Below are 20,418 nucleotides of genomic sequence, written 5' to 3' on the forward strand. Positions count from 1 at the left end.
GAGGGAGGCAGGCTTTTCTGCTGCTCTGAGAAATGCAGCCTAGCAACCTCCACACAATAAAGCACACAGTGCACAGACAGTGCCTTGCACGTGGGGGGTTACAAGCCTCTCCGCAGGGCTGGCAGAGAGCAACTCTTTTTATATGTCTCATAACAGACTCATCACTGGCACTGACTGCTTTCCTCCTGCCAAGTAGCACAATCTAAGGGTTTTCTTCCTGGTAAGCAATTACCTAGAAAACAGTCTGGGGAAAGGGTGCTTCTGGCTGCCAGACCCAGCTCACAGGAACTATCTTAAGAAGGGCTGGTCCAAGACCAGAGCTGTATAAAAACAAACAAACAACATTCACAAATAAAATAGTTCCAGATCTTTCAAAGCCCAATATCTGCTGTTGCTACCTGAGCTTGCTCGAGTTGTTTCACTTAGTTTTGAATATTTTTTGCTTTTTAAAAAAGTAACACCAGCACCAGATACTTTTGCTCATAGGGCAGGCAGTGGAGTGCTTTGCAGGAATAGATGTTGTCTCCTAAGATGTTTGTCTTGAGGTGGGGAAAGAAATTTGCACAATGTTCCAGTTATCTCATGGCATTTATATGCTGAACTGTAGTGGCAGAGCCAGCCCACAGATGCTCAGTATACCTGGCCCAACAAAAAAAATTATTGCACAGCAAGGAGTCACAGAATACATGCCACCTACCTCAGACCTGTACAAGGGGAAGCAAGAGGAAGAAGCAGATACTTTTAGAATTATAACAGCTCCTTGGAGGATCCACAGCTCTGGACAACACAGAGAGATGAGATAGGGTGACCCAGCAGCACAGGCATTGCCCTCACCAATAGAGTCTGTCTAGAAGCATCTGAAGCCAAGTCCTCAGCAAAGGCTGCATCTGTGTTCTCTAATGAATTAAGGGCATCAAACAGTTTTGGGTCCATCCACAAAGAGCAAATATAAAGCAGATATCAAAACTACAGCATGAGTTAAGAAGTCTAGCTACTTGGAGACTGAGCTTAAATGTGCTCCTGAGCCTGTGCAGGTGGGTAGAAGCCCCAGGTGAGGCTCCTTAGGGCTATCAAGGTCGATTAGTGTCCACAGCTTTACACTGGACACCTTTAGCCCCAGTAGTCCTTCTGGTCAGTATATCCTGTATGACCTTAGGGCACTTGGATCATATGTGCTCCTCCCCATCCAACTGACACTGTAGGGCAGGCTCCTGCTGTGTTAAATCACAGCTTTTGGAAGAAGAGTCTGCACAAATTTATAAGCTCAAGAATTAGGAAAGCATGAAGCAAGCACTCATCAGCACATCTGAATGTTTAGAACCTGTTGCATGGCTGTATTTACCTCTAATCACTCTAACAAAGTGTTGCAGACTTCTAGAAGACAGCATCATAATTCTCTCCCAGAGAGCTCCAAGAGGCTGCAGAAGACACCCCTTCAAGCTTTCTCTGTTCTCCATGATTTCCCATGAAAGAGTCAACTGTAGCTTAAAGGGAGGCAATGCATGGTCCTAGCTTAGAGGGACATTACCTTAGGCAGGGAATGGACAGTTCAGCTTCTCCATCAGTCACCACTGACCTTTAAAGAGTTGCTGGTGAGATTTACAGAATGGCAGCTTGGCTGCTGCATAAGTAGATAACCAATCGATGGCCACCCTATGGGAGAGCATGGGTTTCACATTTGAAATATGTGGCTGTAAAGGCAAAATGAGGGGCTATCATTTCCCTTTCTCCACCTGGCAACCTCTCCTGCCCATTCGTGATTAAATAGCTCTGAACAACAGTTTCTGAACATTGTCAGGTTTTGGAGGTGTCACTTGTCTCTGGCTGCGTGATGGGGAGAACACCTTGGGAAGGGCTCTTCTGGTGACAGGAGAAGGTCCATCACCTTCTGCTGCCAGCAGAGGCCATGGAGTCCCAGTCAAGACCCTCTGTGTAACCTGCATGTTTCCCAATCAAATACAATTAATATGAAAACTAAACTAGTTACATCACCATTACATTTTATCATGTCTTTAGCCTGTTTTGCTGCAGGTAACCTGATTAAAAGCATCCCAATTAAGTAGAGCAAGGTGAATCATCAGAGAAGATCCTTTCCTGCCTGCCCACTGCCTTGCTCCCCACATCAGACCAGTTTGTTTCAAGGCTGGCTCTCTACCCAGCTCTTTTTCTAGCAAAAGGTTTCTAGCAAATGGGTTTTGTTTCACCCATTTATGGGAGGGCATCAGCTTGAAAGTGTGATAGGAAAGTGAAAAAGATAAGAGATCTCTCTGCTCAGGGTTTTGATGTCTGAGTGCCACCCATACAATTTTGTGGGACCTGTTCCTGCACCTTCAGTTTTCCTCTTTTCTCATAGAAGGAAGAACTGAGGGAGCTTGTTGACAGTCAGTGCTTTCTCTACTGCTGCAATGGCAAAAGCAGAGGTAAGGCAGGAAAAGGTGCTGAGGGGGGCATGAAGGTCATTTAGAAGGAAAGAAAGAAATAGAGAAGGCAACAAAGAGGGGGAAAAATTAATTAAGTTGGAGGCTGCTCCATGACTTTTATAAGTTCTGGGTTTTGAGGTGGTTTCAGGACTTCAAGGATGTTTGGGTTGTCTCCTTGGGACAAGAGAAGTTCACCTTGCACAGGGTGAGGCACAGCTGGAGGAATCTTGCTCCCCAGAGCAGGTTTTGAGTTTTCTCATCCAAAATCTTGAGCTCATGTAACATGCATGCCTTTGTAATGTACAAACTCGTAGTCTCTGGAGCCCTGCAAAGCCTTTTCCTGCAGTGCTGGAAACCTGCTTTCACCACTCAAAGCCAGTGCCTCCAGCATCAAAAATGAAAGGGCTTGAGCCAAACCAAGAGCTGGTTTGACATAGACAATTTCCTCTTTTTGAATTGTGAGCCCAGCCCTGGCTCAGTACGTAGCTCAGCTGACACCATCCCTACTCCAGCCCCTCGGGGGAGTGGACCAAGATTTATCAGCAGCTGCAGATGAAAATCAAGGAGGACCACAGACTGCAGGGCATGGGAAAAGTTGAAAAGGAGTAGAAGCTGCTCAACCTGCTGCAGGTTGTCCTGGTCAGCAGCAGCTGCTGTGACCCTTGGAAGAATGGCTCTTCACCTGCTCTTGAAGTGCAGCCTGCATCCTTTGCTCTTTTCTACTGAGTAATTCTGTAAAGATTTGCCCTCAGGGCTTTGTTATCTCCTGCTTGCACCTCTAGGCTACCTGCATATTTTATCAGTGTTTTTTTTTTTCTCTTTGCTTCCAGGTCTTTCCTAAAAACCTCCTGAATAATAAGAGGCTGGGGTGGGTACATAACTAAAGATCATGTGCAAGAAAAGGGAAAGGAACAGTGGCCTTAGGGAGTCTTTCCTTCTAACTTCCCACCTGCCCCTGGATGATCAGGTAGTGCAAACAGAGCTGGAAACTCCCCAGCTAGATAAGAGCTGTTCTGGGAAACCCTGAGATGGTGCAGCAACCTTTCCAGTTCTGACCTCAGTACAGTAGTTGCCAAGCCTCAGAGACCAGCCACGAGTATGAGTTTTCCCCTGGGCAGGGAGTGTTTGGATCTTATGATTTCTACATTTCTGATGGGAATCAGCACCTAAAAATCCCTGGAAAACACCCACAGGTTGAGGCTTGCAGGCAATGGTCTTTGATGCTCCAGTCCCCATTGCTTACATCTGCTTTCAACTAGATGAATTCAGCCTGTGTGCAGTTTGATCACCCTTTGCCAAAGTCCAGCCTGATATCATATCTCGATGGCAAGGAACCCGTGTACCTCTCTGACCCTGGGGCATAGTGACCTGGTTACTCTGACCATCCTGCTCTGCCTTGTTGATAGGTTTCCAATCTGCCACATCAGGTCATGCAGCCAGACTCCCCCACGGTGATTTGGAGTCCAGACAGTGGGGTGAGAACCAGCTGGAGTATGAGGGTTGGGGACCAGCGTGAGGAGCTCAGCATCCCAACTCTGTCCATAAAGCTTGCCACCATGTCATTTCCAAGGGAATGAGCAGCACAACATCCAAATAAGAAAGATGAATACATGGCCTTGACCACACTACATTAATTAAAAGAGGATTTGCACTGCAGATTGTGCCCCAATGAAATCAGGAGAGTATATTTCCCTTGGGTGACATATGAGAGGCTGGAGGAGCACCCAAGATTTCAGCAACACTGTTTTTAGGACCATGCATCTGTCTGTAGATTTGCAAAGTTTCATAAGGCATTTTTCCAAGATGGGTTTGGGAAGAACACTTAGCAATTTAGAGTCCTTAGAAAAGTTGGTTACATTTGAAATGAGTGGAAATTAAAAGGGAAGGTCCAGAAAAGAGGATCAGCTTGTGACACTACTATGAAATCTTTTAATGCAACTGTAGAAACATTCTTCTTTCTCCTTCTTTTCCCTCCTCTTACTGAGAATGGCATCATTCTGGGGTTGTTGGAGCCTGCAGCTGCCAACTTCCAGCCTGAGCCACAGGCAGTGGGAACAGACATCAGGGAGCAGGTTGACACAGAGGCACTGGCCAGCCCAGCAGCAACTTGCAGAGCACGTCCAGGGAACTGAGCGTGAGACTATGCTCTGGGGCTCCCTCATGTAGAAAAAAAGGTCAGAATGTGGGAGGAAATGTATTAGGGGATGCTGGTGAAATTAATCCTACAAGAATACACTGCTTTCCATTCTTTTGGTTTAGCTGTGGGATGGATTCAAAGCTCACTGACATTTATGCCATCACTTGTGCAATAGGTGGATGCCAGCACTGGGTATGGGTACACATGCAGTGATGCCAGGCAGCTTTACCTAGACACACAGCCACTATAGCATCCTATAGTCACTACAGACTTAACAAACACAGCAACACTGAGAAAGAGGCAAAGCCATTTGCCCTTCATTTTCATGTGCAGCACCAGACATATAAACCATCTGATTTCTTCTGCTTTACTCTTTCACAGATTCTCCCAGAGACAAAAGCAAGAATCAGGTCTGGAGGAGGAGAAACCAGGTGAAAACAGGCACTGAAACTCAACGCCCACCCCAGCTTTCCCTCCCTCACTGACCAACCTGGGGGAGTTTTCTCTCCATGCAGAGAAATTCTGGCAGTGCTTGGCAAAGCCACCTGTCAAAGAATGATATTCATTTTAAAGTTACACATCAACACTTGAGCTGGGCATTAAATTTCCTACATAATTGATGGAGTTAAATAAATATCATCAGTGGGAGATTAATGTCACAGTAAGGTAGTGCCCAAGAAAAGCAGCACGTGGCATTTTCCAAAGACACCTCTCTTTCCACTGTCTTTAGAACAATCCAAGATGGTTGGTTTAGTCTAGGGACCAGATGTAGGAACCTAGAGTTAAATCCTATTCCTGGTGATTTTCCAGTGACATAACTACTTTCCTTGCCCATTGCAATGTTGTCATGAGGATGAGATTATAACAGAGTAGATCACAAAATAACAGCAAGACACCTCCTGTGCAGATTAGAAGTGGGAGCTCAGCAGCCCATCCCCAGTAGCACAGGTAGTGGATAAACTCCCTTCCTTGGAAGGACTGGGAAAACTGCTGAGTGACTCTCATATGGTTTTGCCTCTCAGACTCACTGGCAAGTAGCAATGGACAGCCAAGAGCTGCCTTTGGAAAGCAGGTTGCAGCATGTTGGCTTCCCACATCTTGGTCCTGGAAGAACTGCAACAGCCAAGTCTAAATAGGCAAACTTGCCAAAGTTCAGTTCCAGCTTGAGGTCTCCTTATCTGCAGGGTCTTTTTTCACAAGCTATTTCTGTTTGCCTTTACTCTCCAGGTAGTGTGTTTAGCTGCAACCACCAAATACTCTGGACATTATTTTCAGGATTTAGATCCTCAACAGCCACTTCACTCTTTTAAGTATTTCATTTTTCCCTTCTCTGGCTAAAGGACTAAAGCTTTCTGTGCTCAGCAGGACTTCCATCCATTGCCAGCATGCTTTCCTTTCTCAGTGCACATGGACCAAGTCAAAGTTTCTCATGCATCCCAGGAGGAGAAGTTGATGCAGGCAGACCCTCCAGGCTAGCAGTGTCACACCTAGGGGTATGTTCTGAGGAGTCAACCCAAGAATAGCCCTAAGGGTTGTCACTCAAAAGGAAACTGTTCAATTAAGAGCTGACAGACCAGTAAAAAAGACAATAATAAATACAAGAAAATATGGGATATTTGTCCATAAAGACCTTCAGAGTACCAAATGGAGAAACCACATATGGAAAACCTATGAACTGAAGCTGAACTTTACCCAGATAGCCAACAGTTGGATCTGTCCTGCTTTTCAGGTGACAGCAGTGGCCCAAAAGCCTAGTGGTGTTGCAGAACTGGTAAATGTGCCCTTGAAAATGCCATAACACCAAAACTGTTGGTATTTAGTCCCACTGCAATACATAGATCCTTTCTATGGTGACATTATTGCCTCTGAGATCCCTGTTCAAGTGTGACGTGCCCCACTATCACCCACTCGTTGTGGCAAAAACTTCACAGGACCCTAAGCCACTCTGTCACCACCTCGTAAGGACTTTGTCCCTTTGCAGTCTATAGTGTGCTTAGGAACCGATTAATCATCAGTCAGAAAGTTCATGCATGTTAAAAAACTGCATAGTTTGTGGGCCAAGGGGTTAGCAGGCTGTGTGGAGCACAATCAGCAAAGCACTCATCTCCCAGACCTTTTCCCACGCTGCTTTTGGGGGCTAACAGTGTTCACAGTCTAACTCATCAGCAGACTCTCCCCATCCCCCTCCAGCCTGGCCCTTTAAGTAACTTGAGCCCCTGGGCTGCAACTCCCAGTTTCTAACCAAGAGGATGGAAAAGCAGTTTTTCCCCTTCCCCCACTTCTGGGTCTTTCTTTCAAAAGCAACCATTTCTCCCCCTTTCCCCTCTGGTGGGAAGGGACAGCTCACAAAGGGACAGATCAGCTTTCTGAGCATCCCCCCTCCCATATCAAGGCAAACTGGCAATTTCTCCACCCTGCAATGCTTCTGGCAGCTCTTTATTGCAGCTTTTCCTCCCTCTCACCCGTCTTTGGCAAACCTCAACCAATTTCCAAACCCTCTGCAGCTGCTGAGGGTTGGTGCAAATGTTTAATTATTTGCTTTTCTTTGGATGTGTAAGGCGGGGATAGGGAGAAGGTCAGGCCCCAGTGACTAACACTGCAAATCTTACCCACTTTTGTTGAATAGACCTTCTCCTACTCTCCCTCCTTCCCCAGCTCCCAGAGACCACCATGAATCCACAGGCGGTTTGGGGATCCCTTTGCCTGCTCTGCTTTTCCATCACAAGCACAGCAAAAGGTAAGAAGAGATTTTGGATTGCTTTGGGTCCAGGGACATAGCAGGGTCTGGCTACTCTGAGAGGTGGGACTCTCATCCCAGTGCACAAAGAGCTTCCCAGGGCTCATCATAAGGCAACACCTCCCCAGCCTCTGGCCAGAGAGGGAAGAGTTACTGACACAACTTCAAACAGCCGGAGAGTCTCCTGAGGCAGGGAAATTTTTGAGACCATGGAAATCCCCTCTGTGGGGTGAGGAAAACTGGAGAGCTGGGGCTTTTTAAACAGTATATGGTGCAGCACTCTTCCTTCTGACTCAGGGAGGAAAGCACCGGGGAGCAAGCTGGTTTTCCACCGATTCCTTTCATTTGTTATGATAACAAAAGTAGCAAAACTATAAAACATTCCAGAAGCCAAACAAGTGCATCAGCTTTGCAGGAGAATTTAAAATGACTTCAGAAAATAGATTAGACTTGTTATGTCATGGCAAATCATATTTGCATATGAACAAGAGAAGGGACTCCAAATAATTCGAGATAAATAAGATTTAAAGCAAGGAGTTTTGGTCTAAAGCTGCTGCATTACAAAGTCAGTGATTTCATTAGTAACTGGTAGTTCTGAAGGGAAACACACAGCATGAAGAATACAGCCCCTGGCCATCATTTCTAAGGCAGGAATCAGCTGTCACCTTAAGAACACCCAAATAGCCAAACCACATCCACAAAGAGTCTCCCATTAAAACTTTCCCATGTTCTTCCCCAAATATGTCAGCTATACCTACTGCTTGACATAAAAACAGGACACTTCCAGGAGGCAAAGTGATGCAAGTGGCAAGCACCCCTGCAAGTCCAGGTCCTCTGCAGGATGGAGGATGCTGGCTGTGGCAAGCAGAGGGACTGAGGTCTGAGATCATGTACCTTCAACATTTGCATCTCTCCTCAGGAGATTTGCAGCTGCTCTCTTTCCAGCCCAGGACCCTGTATCAGTATCACTACTCCCTGGATGTCCAGCTGGACCACACACCCACACTGTCGCCGGGGGGAGCCCGGCTGCGGGCTGAGGCCTCGGTCCAGCTGCACCAGCTCTGGAGGGACCATAATGGGGAAGAGCTGCTCCAGGTGCAGGTGAGTGAGGTGCTGAACCCATTGGAGTCAGGCACTCCTCCTGAGAGTACTGATGCTGTCTTTACTCACCCCTTTCCCTTTCCAGCCCAAGCCATCTGAAAAATGACCTCTCCCAAGAGGCCATCATCTGCAGGTAAAGTGTATAGCACCTTAGAGTAAACATGCTTGGTCACTGCTTTCTGCTGTCTTCTGCTGTCATAGATCCGTGACCTGAAAGCCCAACATGACTCAGAAGAGGAGAGGAGCCAGGACGGCACTGAAGGTCCTGCAGAGATTGCACTGAGCCAGGAAGCACGGGCAGAGCTCCAGCAGCCAGTGTTCATCTCCTGGAGCAGTGGGAAGGTCAGCTAGACACCTCTCGGGCTTGCTCATGCCCTCCACAGACCAATCCTGCCCACATCCCAAATTTTCCCAGCTACAAAGCCTATACAAACTCCAGCTCCACCTCTGACTTTGTATCAAGGACCTGGACAGAGTGGTGGGGTCCATTGTGACCCTCATTGCAGCCCCATGCTCCAAAGAAGACTGCTGAAGCTGCAGCACCCCATGTGAAACTGGCCTCAGTTCTAACTGTGAGATGTGAGCTCCTTTCTGACAGTCTCTTCTGAGGCTTAAGAAAACCATTGAGGGGAAAAGAGAAAGTTTGTGGGCGTGCATCCACAAAGCCATTGCTATGGAGAAATACAATCCTCTTGTGAAAAATCTTTGGATATCTATAGGGTGTTGCCTAGGTTGCAGGGGAGATGCCTTTCAGCAGGGAAGGCAGCAGAGAGCCTGCAGAGTCATCCCTGCAGCCAGATACCCCCTCTTGCCCTCCCAGATCAAAGCCTTCTACGGGGACCAAGGAGAAAGCATCCTGATCTCAAACCTGAAGCGAGGCATCATCAGTCTGTTCCAGCTCCAGCCACACACTGGCATCACAGTGGAGGTAGGTGAAGAACAGAGACCAGATCCTACCCAAAAGCCAGGGACCACTTCACAGTAGGAGAGGCAGCCATAAAGCGCAGCTAGTCCAGGTGCTTCAGCAGAGGTGGCAAAATTTAGGGTAAACATCATGAGTTTTACTGCTCCAGTTTCCCCTGGACTGTAAGGATGGCTATTGGAGAAATAGAAGATTTCAAATAAAATAGTCTGTAGATGATTTTCAGGAACAGATACATTTACAAAATCATTTTTCCCTGGACAGTATAAAGTGGAGAAAAGAACTCTACTAGAATTTCTGCCAAGGGAGATTTGCTTTGCACAGCCAGCAGCTGGCAAACGGCAGGGAAATCCCTCCATCCAGAGCTCAACTGATGCCAGAGTGACCTGTCAACAGCATGAAATAATCCTGGAACCCAAAATGCAGGCACAATGATGCTGCTGATGGTGTTAGCCCAAATTTGAAAAGGCAAATTTCTTTCTTAGATAGGCCTGGAGCTATCCAACATCTTGTTGTGATTTAGGCCCAGCGAAAGAACTGTGAGCAGCTGCTCGCTCGCTCCTTCCCCTCCTGAAAGGACAGGGAGGAGAAAAGTACCAAAAGCTTGTGGAACTTCCTAAGGACAAGGAGTGCTCACTCAGCAGTTACAGTCCCGGGCAAAACAGACAGGCCTACTTGACTTGGGGAAGAAAATGAAACTTAATCCACTACCAATCAAAAATATAACAAACAGAACAGCACTGAATGGGACAATGATTAAGAGTATGACCAGGCCTTTCAGATCACCTTTCCCTCACTCTTCCCCTCTTCCCGGGCTCAGAGCCCTGATCCTAGTGTCTTTACCTCCTCTACTCCTGAACAGCTCAGGGGTGCAGGGAATGGGAGTTTCAGTCAGTCCTGTTCCAATGGCTCCGGCTGCTTGTCTCTCCTCGAGGTAGGAGGACTCCTTACCGCTCACCTGCTCCACCATGGGGTCCCTCACACACCAGGCAGCCCTGCACGAGCCACTCTGATGTGTGTTCATCCTGAGGGCTGTAGCTCCTCTCCACCTCCTGTGTGTGTCTCTGGGGCCTGCAGGCTCTCCAGCACAGCCGGCACCATGGTCACCTCCTCACACTGTCTTTGAAAGCAGCTTATGGTGACCACCACCAAAACCCTTCCCCTGTTATCAAGCAAAAAAGAGGCTCCACACAAACTCAATACACACCCTCAAAGACAGTCCAACTTTCTAGCTTTTTGGTGATTTTCCTGTTTATTAGTTTGTCCTTTGTGTCTGTTCTACACAGATCATTTCATTCACGCTCAATCAAAGCTGATCACCTTTACCCAAGGTCATTTACATTTGTGTTTCAGGAGGACGTCTCCGGGAGCTGCCAAGTCACATATGCCATGACCAACCACTCCATCACAAAGACAAAAGATCTCCTCAGCTGCACAAAGACAAACTCTGGATTCAGCTCCGTAAACAAAGCAAGTAAATTTTTCTCTCATGTTGGTGGGCTCACCTTAGGTCAAATACATCAGGGATGTCCCCAAAATCCTCCTGTGGTGGTCTTTGAGTCCCAGTCCCGTCTGGCTTCAACCTTATGCACCAGCCTAGGATGGGACTCTAGCTCTCAGACCCATAGACCAAGTAGAATATACTTTGTGGGCAGGAGCAAAAATGATGTCCTGGGTCATCTCATCCCCATCCTTGTCATCACTTCTGACCTATCGGCTAATCCTGCTTGGGAAGGTGGAGATACAGAAATTTTTAATGCACCTCAGGGTCATCAGATTGGGGATTAGGTTGACAGGGGACAGGACCAACAACTTCTGCTTGTTTCATTTAAAATAGTAGCCTGTGTTCAGGTCGGACATAAATAGATGAAACTCTGTGGGTTTTAATGCAGTTATATGTACCATGATTAAAACTGATTTTTTAAATATCTAAATTCTACTCAATTCAATATAAAAATGGATAGCACTGCACAGAGAGCCCATAGGCTTTGGCACTCCAAATCTCAGTATTCATATAATAAAAGCTTTCTGGGGTTGAAATCATGGCAAACTTACCCAAGAAAATAACAAGCCCTGTGCAGCACATTTTTGGCAGTAAGGTTTTTCTGTCTGGATTGAGGCAGCCTTTTGGACCTTGCCTGTATCTGTAACTGTGATGGCAAAATAACAACACTGTCATTCAAATAGTGATGATATTATCATTGCTAATGCCACGTGCCATCAAAAACCACTGCTTGCACACAGTTCAGCTCTTCCCCTTCCCCACGACCTGCCACGTGCAAGCCCAGCTGCTCTGATAACACCTCCCGGCATTACCTCGCTGGGGCCGGGAGACGAGGCAGAGGTGAAGTCCAGCAAGTGCGTCATTCCTTTCAGAAGGAAAATATCCGGAGAGCTTCCCCAAGGTCACCAGGCAGCACAGGGAGGAAGTCCAGCATTTTTTTGCATGAACTCGGTGGAAATTGCTGTTGCTTAGTTTTTTCTTTCTCTTGGAGAGTGTCCTTGCTGATGCTGGTCGGGATGATGCACGTTTTGGCACTGAAGGCCATAACTCTTCCCATGCCACGTAGCTGCCTTGGGGCAGATGTGAGGCTGGTGCTGTTGAATAGACCTGAAGGAAGGGCAATGCCTTGGGAGCCATTTATTTCAACTTTGCAGTCTCCAGGCACCACTTATTCCAGTCAGGAATATCCCTTGCTCCCTCTCTTCCCCTTTGCCACTGCAGCTGAGACAAGGTGACACTACCATGAAATGAAAGGGAAAATCTACCTGGTGTCACCAGGACATGTCTCCACACCAGCCCCAGGGGAAAGCATCCCCTTGCCATGGTCCTCACGTGAGGCTACCTTTTCCCCCATCTGGGAAAAGGGTGGGCTCTTCTGGATTTTCCTTTCGTACATTTTGCAAGCAAACCAGGTGATTTTGTGGACTGCAAAGCTCTTTCACTGCTGGTAAGGAGGAGAGAAATGCCATGGAGATTGGGGAAGAGAGGAAAAGTTACTTTTTTTTCTCCTTGCTTTTCCTTTTACAAGATTTTTGGAGTTGAGTGGCAACCCACCAGCAGAAGCCAATACGTGGTGAAAGGCAACCTCCTCCAGTTAGTACTGGCAGAGGAAACTCACATAGTGTCTCCAGTCCTGAGGTCCACCAACAGCATCAAAATCAGTTCAAGGTGAGTGATGTCCCCATACCTCTGCCTGAATTGGGCAACCTGGCACGAGATGAAGGTGTATCTGTTGCAGCTGGAGTGTTCAGTGCTTAGGCCAGCAAGGAGGGTAAGGTGCTGGGCATGGCATGGAGGGAGCACCAGGCACCTTTTGCCAGCCTCCCCCCACATCTCCTTCTCCAAACTTTCATGAACCTAATGTAAATGACAAAATGTGTAAGTGGTGAAATGCTTACCCATGGCTCCTTCTCCCTGCACAGGCAGCAGCTCCAGCTAGTGTCTCCTCCCATGCCTGGCCCAGCAGAGGTAACTGCACAAAGCTTTGAGGATGTGCTGGCTAGCACAGAAGGACAGCACCAGCCCTTGGGCATGGCCAGCTTGCCCTTCAGGAGGGTCTGCACCCACTGTCCATCGGTCAGTGACTACCCACCCCCCAAAACCCTCTGCATGCTCTCCTCCACGTTGGGCACTTGGGAAATCTGGAATTGTAAGGACTTTCAGACACTAGTATTGCTTACAGTTTATCCTGCTCTTTTCCTGGCACATACCACAAACTGTGTCCTTTGGGCCTCAGCAGTGGGGCTGAGAGGCTGTGGTAGGTGCCTGCAGATAATTGCACAACCCCCATGGGCCCCTCCTGCTCCTAAATATTTCCTGAGTATAAACATCCCATGATTGGAGACCAAAAGAGGCTAAATTCCACCTAACAACCCCTCTCTTTGCAGCTGAGAGCCTACCTGAAGGTTTTTGACAGCCAGAAAGTCAAAATAGACACCACAAAAGCAGCGACGACATGGCAGTTCCAGAGGTTCATCCAGATGCTGCGCAGTGCCAAGAAGAGAGATATTCTGCAGCTGCTGAAGAGAGCACCCAAGGAGATGCTGTGAGACTCTCAGGAACCAGCTTGCCAAAATTGGCTTTCTGTGCATGTAAAGCCATGACACATAGGGTCACTCCTGGTCCTGGCAACTAGGTTCATTTGGTGCTGGTCCATACACCATACCTGGTCTAAGCAGCTGTCCTGACTAGTGCAAACATACTCTTTTTATTCATAATACCTGTTCTGTACCAACACCACAAGGCTTTGTGGTTTGCGGGTTTTTTTTGAGTGCAACAAATGCTCCAACAAGGCTTTCTGCAAATATCTTTAGAGGTCTGTTATTTACAGACCACCCACCCATGGCCATAGCATCCATCTGTTGTCAGGGTGGGTGCTGGGGCTAGGCTCCCCTCTGCAGTGCAATACCTAGACGTGAGTGAATTCAGAGCAAGAGCTAACCTTCTAAAGTTTTTTTAAACACATGAACTGAAGCTCCCTTGAGTTTTAAAGCAAGAGGAAAGCACTGAGAAGAAAAAGGAGGATGAGGAGCTGCACAGGGTACCTTGATTCTTCTCCACCTCTATCTTTGGGTCATGCCACTGATGACCTCCTTTGTCTTCCTCCAGCCCCTTCATCGTGGAGGCAGCAGTGGCCGCACAGTCAGTGGCATCCTTGGCAGCTGTCTCAGACTTTCTGGATTTCGACAAAGAGCCCAAGTTCCTGCTGGAAAAGTTTCTCTTTGCAGCAGCTTTCTCTCCCCGGCCTTCAGGAGAGCTTCTCCAACTGGTGTTAGTAAGTGTGGACATGTGTTTCTCTCCCCAAGTCCATGATGGGTCCTTACCTCAATATCATCCTGGGGTACATAAGAAAGGGTGTTAGCAGAAAGAGAAGTTCTCCTCCTGCTCTGCTCTGCCCTCGTGAGACCATATCTGGAATATTGGGTCCAGTTCTGGGCCCCTCAGTTCAAGAAGGACAGGGAGCTGCTGGAGAAAGTTCAGCGCTGGGCCACCAAGATCATGAAGGGAGTGGAGCATCAACCTTAAGATGAAAGGCTGAGGGAGCTGAGGCTCTTCAACTTGGAGGAGACTGAGGGGTGACCTTATTAATGTTTACAAATACATAAAGGGTGGGTGTCAGGAGGAGCCAGGCTGTGTTCAGTGATGTCCAATGATAGGACAAGGGTCAACGGGTACAAGCTGGAATGTAGGCGGTTCCAAAGAAACATCAGGAAAAAACTTCTTCACTGTGAGGGTGATAGAGCACTTGAACAGGCTGCCCAGATGAGTTGTGGAGTCTCCTCTCTGGGGACAGTCAAAACCCACCTGGCTGAGTTCTTGTGTGACCTACTCTAGATGGTCCTGCTCTGGCAGGGGGGTTGGACTACAGACGATCTTTGAAGGCCCTTTCCAACCCTTAAGATTCTGTGGTTCTGTGATTTTAGCCAGGAGGGAACACCAAGAGTATTCTCCTGAAAAAGGAGAAAGTATGTTCCTATAGAACTGCTTAGGGGATGATTTTATGTGTTTTTAATGGGGGACTGGCAGTGGGAGTAGAGGTTCCTCAGAGGAAAAACATTCAGCAGAAAGCACTTTATGTCAGTCTGTTGCAGATAATAAAAGCTTAATTAAAAGCTACTGTGAAAAATCAGCATTTTATCCAATTAAACTATGCACTGCCTCCCTCAAGGCAGATGAGAACTGGTTTTTCCTTACTTTTTTGGTAAATTGAGATAATAGGTAAAGCATACTCCTTCTCTGTCTTTTTCTCTATTTTTTTCCCTCCCTATTTTCTACTACCCTTCTCCCGGTGCCCAGGACAAGCTGGATGGGAAGCAGCTGGCCCCTGAGGTCCAGGAGACAGGAATAGTTGCTGTGGGCTCTCTGGTAGGCAAGCTGTGCCAGCAGAAGCTGTGTGGGCTGCAGGTAAGTCTTCTGCAAACCTTCATGCTTGGCTTTTTCAGACACACACCTCCCACACACCAGAGGGAGCATCCAACATGTCACTTGGCCCTCCCCTCATTCTCCTTCTTTTCTGCAAACCCTGAGCAGGAGGTAGATCGTGGGGTGAAAACCATCCTTGCAGGGCTAAGAGGTGCTGAGGAGGAAGCCAAGGTGGTCGTTTACCTGGTGGCCCTGGGGAATGCAGCACTCCCAGAAACCATCCCCATCCTCCTGGACTATGCTGAGGAGGGTCCCAGCTCTGTCACCAATGCAGCCATCTCTGCCCTGCGGCGATTCCCTGCTCAGCACATCTCCAGCAAGGTACAGACCCAAGCTGCCAAGGCTTGGGGCTCCTCTTCCTGTGCAAAGCTGAGCCATTGAGGCACCATTTGCATATGACCACCCTGTTGCCCTCTCACCTCAGGTGAAACTAGCAATGAGAAGGGTTTTCCACGAGAAGAGGAAGAGCTATGACAACACTTGTCGCCTGGCAGCTGCAGAAGTTCTCCTTGATAACGAGCCCTTGCCCATGGATGTCATCAACATCCTGCTGGCCACCAATGAGCTAGAGACAGAGATGTCAACGTTTCTGCTGCTGAAGGTCCAGAACTGCCTGCGTGCTGACCACCACCCAGCAAGGTGGGTCTGGAGGTGAAGGCTGCGTTCTTCCCCCTAGCTCTACATCACTTTTTTCTCCTCCTCCATGCTCCAGCTATGGCTTTTGACCTGGCATGCCTCTAAAGTGTGCTGGCATCACTTCTTGGAGCTGGCACTGGGGCTGCCTGGAAAGTCCCAGCTGCTGGAGGAAGAAGAGAGCAGGGCTGCTAACGCAGTTGCAGTTGAGCCATCCAAAATTTGGCATCCCTCCTTTTCCTCCCTTGCAGCGGCAGGACTCAAAACTCATGGTTTCAGCAGAGTCCTTGGAGGCCAAAGCTCTGGCTCACAGGGCAGTGCACAATTTGTAACTGCATTAATCTTCCTATCTGCTCAAAACGAACTGAGCGCTAACATTTCTCAGAGCTAAGCAAAAGCTGCACAAAAATATCTGCCTGGTTTACCCTAAAAAACCAGAGGAGAGGGAAATTTCAGAGTAGCCTACATCTGGCAGCCAGCAACCAAGAGAAATACTTTGGAGAATTACATTTATTTCTTCATACAGCCTTCTGTAATGCACACTGACATTTTCCTTTCCTGGTGCTGACATACCCTTTCCCTCTTGCTTCCAGGAAGATAATGAATGACGTCATGAGAGACCCACAGATAAATAATTACAACTTCTTCTCAAGAGCTGGCATTTCCTCCTCTTTCTCAGGACCTCTGACAGGTGACACCACAGCAGACACCAATCCCATGGTCATCTCAAACAGCTAAAGACGGGGCTGGTAGGGAAAGTCAGGCTTCAGCAAAGGCCTCAGCATTACAGAAATGCCCTAAAAAGCTCAGTATGAGGTTTCTGAGCATGCCCCCCAGCACCAGCTGAGGCTGGCTAGTTGCCATCACCTGAGATATGTATGAAGGTCTGACACTCCTACAGCAGGAGGGCTGGGCTGTGCTACATGCTTTTCCCAAATCCTGCTAAGTTGAAAGAGGAGCTTCAGCTGGAGATGAAACCAGTGCTATATTGTAGGAGGGAGTTTCTGTGCTTTTCCTGATAAGATTGTTAGCTCCATTCCTCAGTTCCTTAGGTATTTTTAATAAGATCTTCTAAGAGAAGTATCTTTGTACTGGATAAAAAAATCATCACACTTCAGAGAGGCTGCAACAACTGACAGTTGCTAAATATCTGCTTAAATCTTTGTCCTGCCTTTCTCTAAATTTTCTCAGTCTAGCCTTGTAGGGTGGAGGCAGCATAGTCAACACCTGGAAGAACATTGCTATGTTAAGTCCTTTTAAAATAGCAAGAATGGAAGGAGATGGTGCAGAGCAGCTTTCCTCTGTGAAGAAATTAGCCTTACCAGATATCTAATGGCTAACATGTGAGATCTGTGCAGGCCAGACACCTTGCCTGTAGATGGGACAGCTCCACAGGCCTAGACATACAATCTATTGAGGAGGCTTACAAATTTCCAAGGGACTCTCAGGGTCCTGCTTTTAGATGTACCCAGTGATCTCCCAGTTCTCACAATCACTCTGGACTGAGCTCTTTCAAGAAACTGTCCCATCCTGTTGAGCACTGGCTTGGTGGCACCAGGCACAGGGGATGCTCTGCCAGGATCCTAGCCTTGGGCATCGCCCCTACAGGCCCTTTGTTTTCTTGCCAGTTTTCATTCCCAGCTGCTGCTCTCAGATCATTTGTGGTTCTTCACCACATTCAGTGACTCATTCCCCAAAAAAGATGTGGCAGGCACTGCCTGGGAATGCTTACAGGCATCTCTCTGCCTTTCAGTCACTCAGGACCTGCTTTCCACCTTTGGACTGGACCTGCTGTTTTTGGAGGGTGGACTCCTGAGGAAGAGTGTCTCTGACTTCTCTCTGCTCAGCCACGGTCAGCAACTCCGCGCAGCTCAGGTGTGCTGCTGGGGAAGTTGCTGTAGGGCACGTACGTGGAGGGAGGTGGCACCACCAAGCCAGTGGTGACAGTGCCTCATCTGTGTCCTTTTTTAACCTCCTTATGGTGCTTGACCTCCCCTCTGCACCCAACGTGCCCCATATCAGAAACACGTAAACATGTACCCCACACCACCAAAGTGAAACCAGACAGACCTTCTCCAGAGAAGGGAGCCCCCCACTCCCCCCAAAAACAGGGGGTGCAACACCACTGCTGCATGGTGCCCAGGCATAGCTTAGATGCCTGATCCAACTCACCCCATCCCTGTTCTCCTGCTTCAGAGGGTGTCCACCTGACAGCTGGGCAAGTGTGACAACTCAAATAGCATTACAGGGCACAAAATAGACTCCCCATGTCTCTGTTTTGTGGTTTAGGTCACTATCGAAGCAGAAGGGATGAATTCAGTGCTGGGAGGAAGCGCCTTGGAAGGGGAAGAGGAGCCAGAGCTCATGGCTGGGATGTCTGCCATCTTCTTTGATGTCCAGATGCGACCAATCGTCTTCTTCCGAGGATATACAGACTTAGTGGCCAAGGTCCTGTTAAGCAGCGGAGAATCCACAAGTGTGGTCAAAGGGAACCTCCTGCTGATGGACCATCACCAGGTACTGGATGGGGAAGGGTGACCTGCCTCCACACCAAACCCTAGTGAATCCCATAGCATGAGCCAGTGGATTTCAGGTACGTTACTCCCTGTGGACACAGATGTGAGAGCAAGGTGGCACTGCCCAAAGTCTCTTGGGGCTGATAAAAAAACAGTATGCCTCTCTCTGCCATAGGACATACGCAAGCCCAGCTGTGGGGCTGGGATAGGCTGTCCCAGCAGCCACAAGCCGCTGTTGGTACCAGTTGCTCAGCCAAGAGCAGTGTCTGGTCCCAGTAAGGTCTGCCTTCTCCATTTTCTAGGTCATTCCTCTGCAGTCTGGCCTCCAAGTGGCCGTCAAACTCCAGGGCGGGCTGGGGCTTGACATTTCAGCCAACATGGACCTGAGCATTTGGGAGCAGGAACTGAAAACCAACATCAACACCAGGTCAGTGTGTGGGAAACAAGCTTTGGAGATGCAGGGAACCCAGGGGGCTCAGCACCCAGCGAAAGAGATGCTCCACCTTGGGCTGCTCTTCCACAGCTCCTTTCTCCTGCAGAGTCCAGCTCTTCCTGATGGACACATTGTGTAGGGGTCTGGTGGGTGCTGATTAAACACACATTTTCCATGGCCAAACCTAAAATGAAGCTGCTCCTGAGGTGGTATGGTGCCAGCCCTCAGTGACCAGACTCATGTGTTTCTCTCAGGGGAAGCCTCGCCATTGATTTCCAGGCAGAACTAGACGCCCCTTTCTTCCAAGCCACTCTGAGAAGCCAGACTGAGGTGATGACCTCAATCCACTTTGACACCATGCTGAGGTTTTCAGACAACCCGGTGCTCATGTGCCTGCAGCTGAGAGAGGAGCAGGTCCCATACAGGTAGTCTCTAGATAAGGCCAGATGCTGTAGAAACATAATGATGTGCTTGAGATAAAGGAGAATTTCTTGAAGAAAGGAGGGAATTCATGGCTGTACACTGGTTGAGTGGGGTGGTTGAAACTGGTAGGGATGGGGGAAGGACACTGCAAGGGTGGAAGCACCATGCCAAGACCACCAGGAGATGGTGAATATGCTGGTGTGGGAGAAGGATGAGGTCTACCACAGCCACAGCCTCCTGACATCTTGCTGTCACTACATCCCACAGAGAAATCTTCACAGTTTCCAAGTCTGCTGGGAGCCAGAGCAGCACCTCTCGCAAAGGCAGGCAGGGCACCGTGCCTGGACGGGAGTTTGCCTTGCACCAGGCCAACTCCAAGATCTGCAATCTCCTGCTGACAGCAGAATAGGGGGGTTGGAGCACTTTGGGACTGGGTAACTGCACCCTCTCCTGCCACACACCACAGTTCTCTGTGAACCCAACTTGAACTGTCAAGAAAAATGCTGCAAGAAGGGCATCAGAAGAGACAAGAGGCATTGCTGCAGTTCAGCCAGAGGCACTCCTTGCTTGGGGCTGGAGGAGCCAAACCTGCCCTTCTCACCCCAAAGACTGAGATTTCCCTCACCTGAACTTACTGAAAATTAAACTAATCCTTGTGCAAAATAGTCTTCTTTTGCAATCAATGAATTTCTCAGAGCTGAAGAAACCCTTCTGCAAGTCTATACCCCAAAACGCTGTCTTTTCTCCCCTCATCAGGGAGGAGGTTCCCTCTGGGGGGAGTGAATGATCCTCCTTTAATGCTCAGTTTTGCAGCTGCCAGAAGAGTCCAGGAATATGCAAAACTGCATTTCTGGAGGAGGTGTGAGGGATTTAAATCTAATTTCTTTTTAATGCAACAACCCCAGAATAACCCTCAGTGAGAAGGGCAGGGAAGCAAGACCAAATGCTTCATAACCTGTTGCCAATTACTGTATGTCCTTTCAGACTTGACTGAAGGTGTTTGCATTTATGTGCATACAAAGGCAACTCAACTCCCTCATAGCATGATGCCATCTTCTTACTCCTGGGGGAATTTGCACTATGTTGCCAGGGATGTGTCCGGGATCGCATCAGGCACCAAGGGTGAAGCCAGTGGCAGGGGGAAGAACTATTTCAGTGGGGGTCAGATTC

At 48.3% G+C, this 20,418-nt stretch overlaps 1 protein-coding gene across 1 annotated transcript; it reads left to right on the forward strand.

Moving 5' to 3' along the window:
• The first annotated feature begins 7,190 nt into the window (after positions 1-7,190).
• Positions 7,191-19,847, forward strand: LOC104552116 (microsomal triglyceride transfer protein). Its single transcript, XM_062001532.1, has 18 exons — positions 7,191-7,294; positions 8,214-8,395; positions 8,597-8,737; positions 9,216-9,323; positions 10,671-10,787; positions 12,350-12,489; positions 12,744-12,897; positions 13,209-13,366; positions 13,930-14,095; positions 15,118-15,225; positions 15,352-15,564; positions 15,668-15,882; positions 16,470-16,567; positions 17,630-17,751; positions 18,166-18,393; positions 18,695-18,819; positions 19,080-19,250; positions 19,516-19,847. The coding sequence occupies exons 1-18, from the start codon at positions 7,228-7,230 to the stop codon at positions 19,655-19,657; spliced, it is 2,655 nt and encodes an 884-aa protein (XP_061857516.1). The 5' UTR covers positions 7,191-7,227; the 3' UTR covers positions 19,658-19,847.
• Positions 19,848-20,418: the final 571 nt, after the last annotated feature.

Source organism: Colius striatus, chromosome 8 (assembly GCF_028858725.1).
Source record: "Colius striatus isolate bColStr4 chromosome 8, bColStr4.1.hap1, whole genome shotgun sequence".
Classification (NCBI taxonomy): domain Eukaryota; kingdom Metazoa; phylum Chordata; class Aves; order Coliiformes; family Coliidae; genus Colius; species Colius striatus.

Coding starts and splice junctions, on each gene's coding strand:
- LOC104552116 (XM_062001532.1), top strand. CDS start 7,228: ATGAATCCACAGGCGGTTTGGGGATCCCTTTGCCTGCTCTGCTTTTCC. Junction 8,738..9,215: donor TCTCCTGGAGCAGTGGGAAG/GTCAGCTAGACA, acceptor TTGCCCTCCCAG/ATCAAAGCCTTCTACGGGGA. Junction 15,883..16,469: donor GCTGACCACCACCCAGCAAG/GTGGGTCTGGAG, acceptor TCTTGCTTCCAG/GAAGATAATGAATGACGTCA.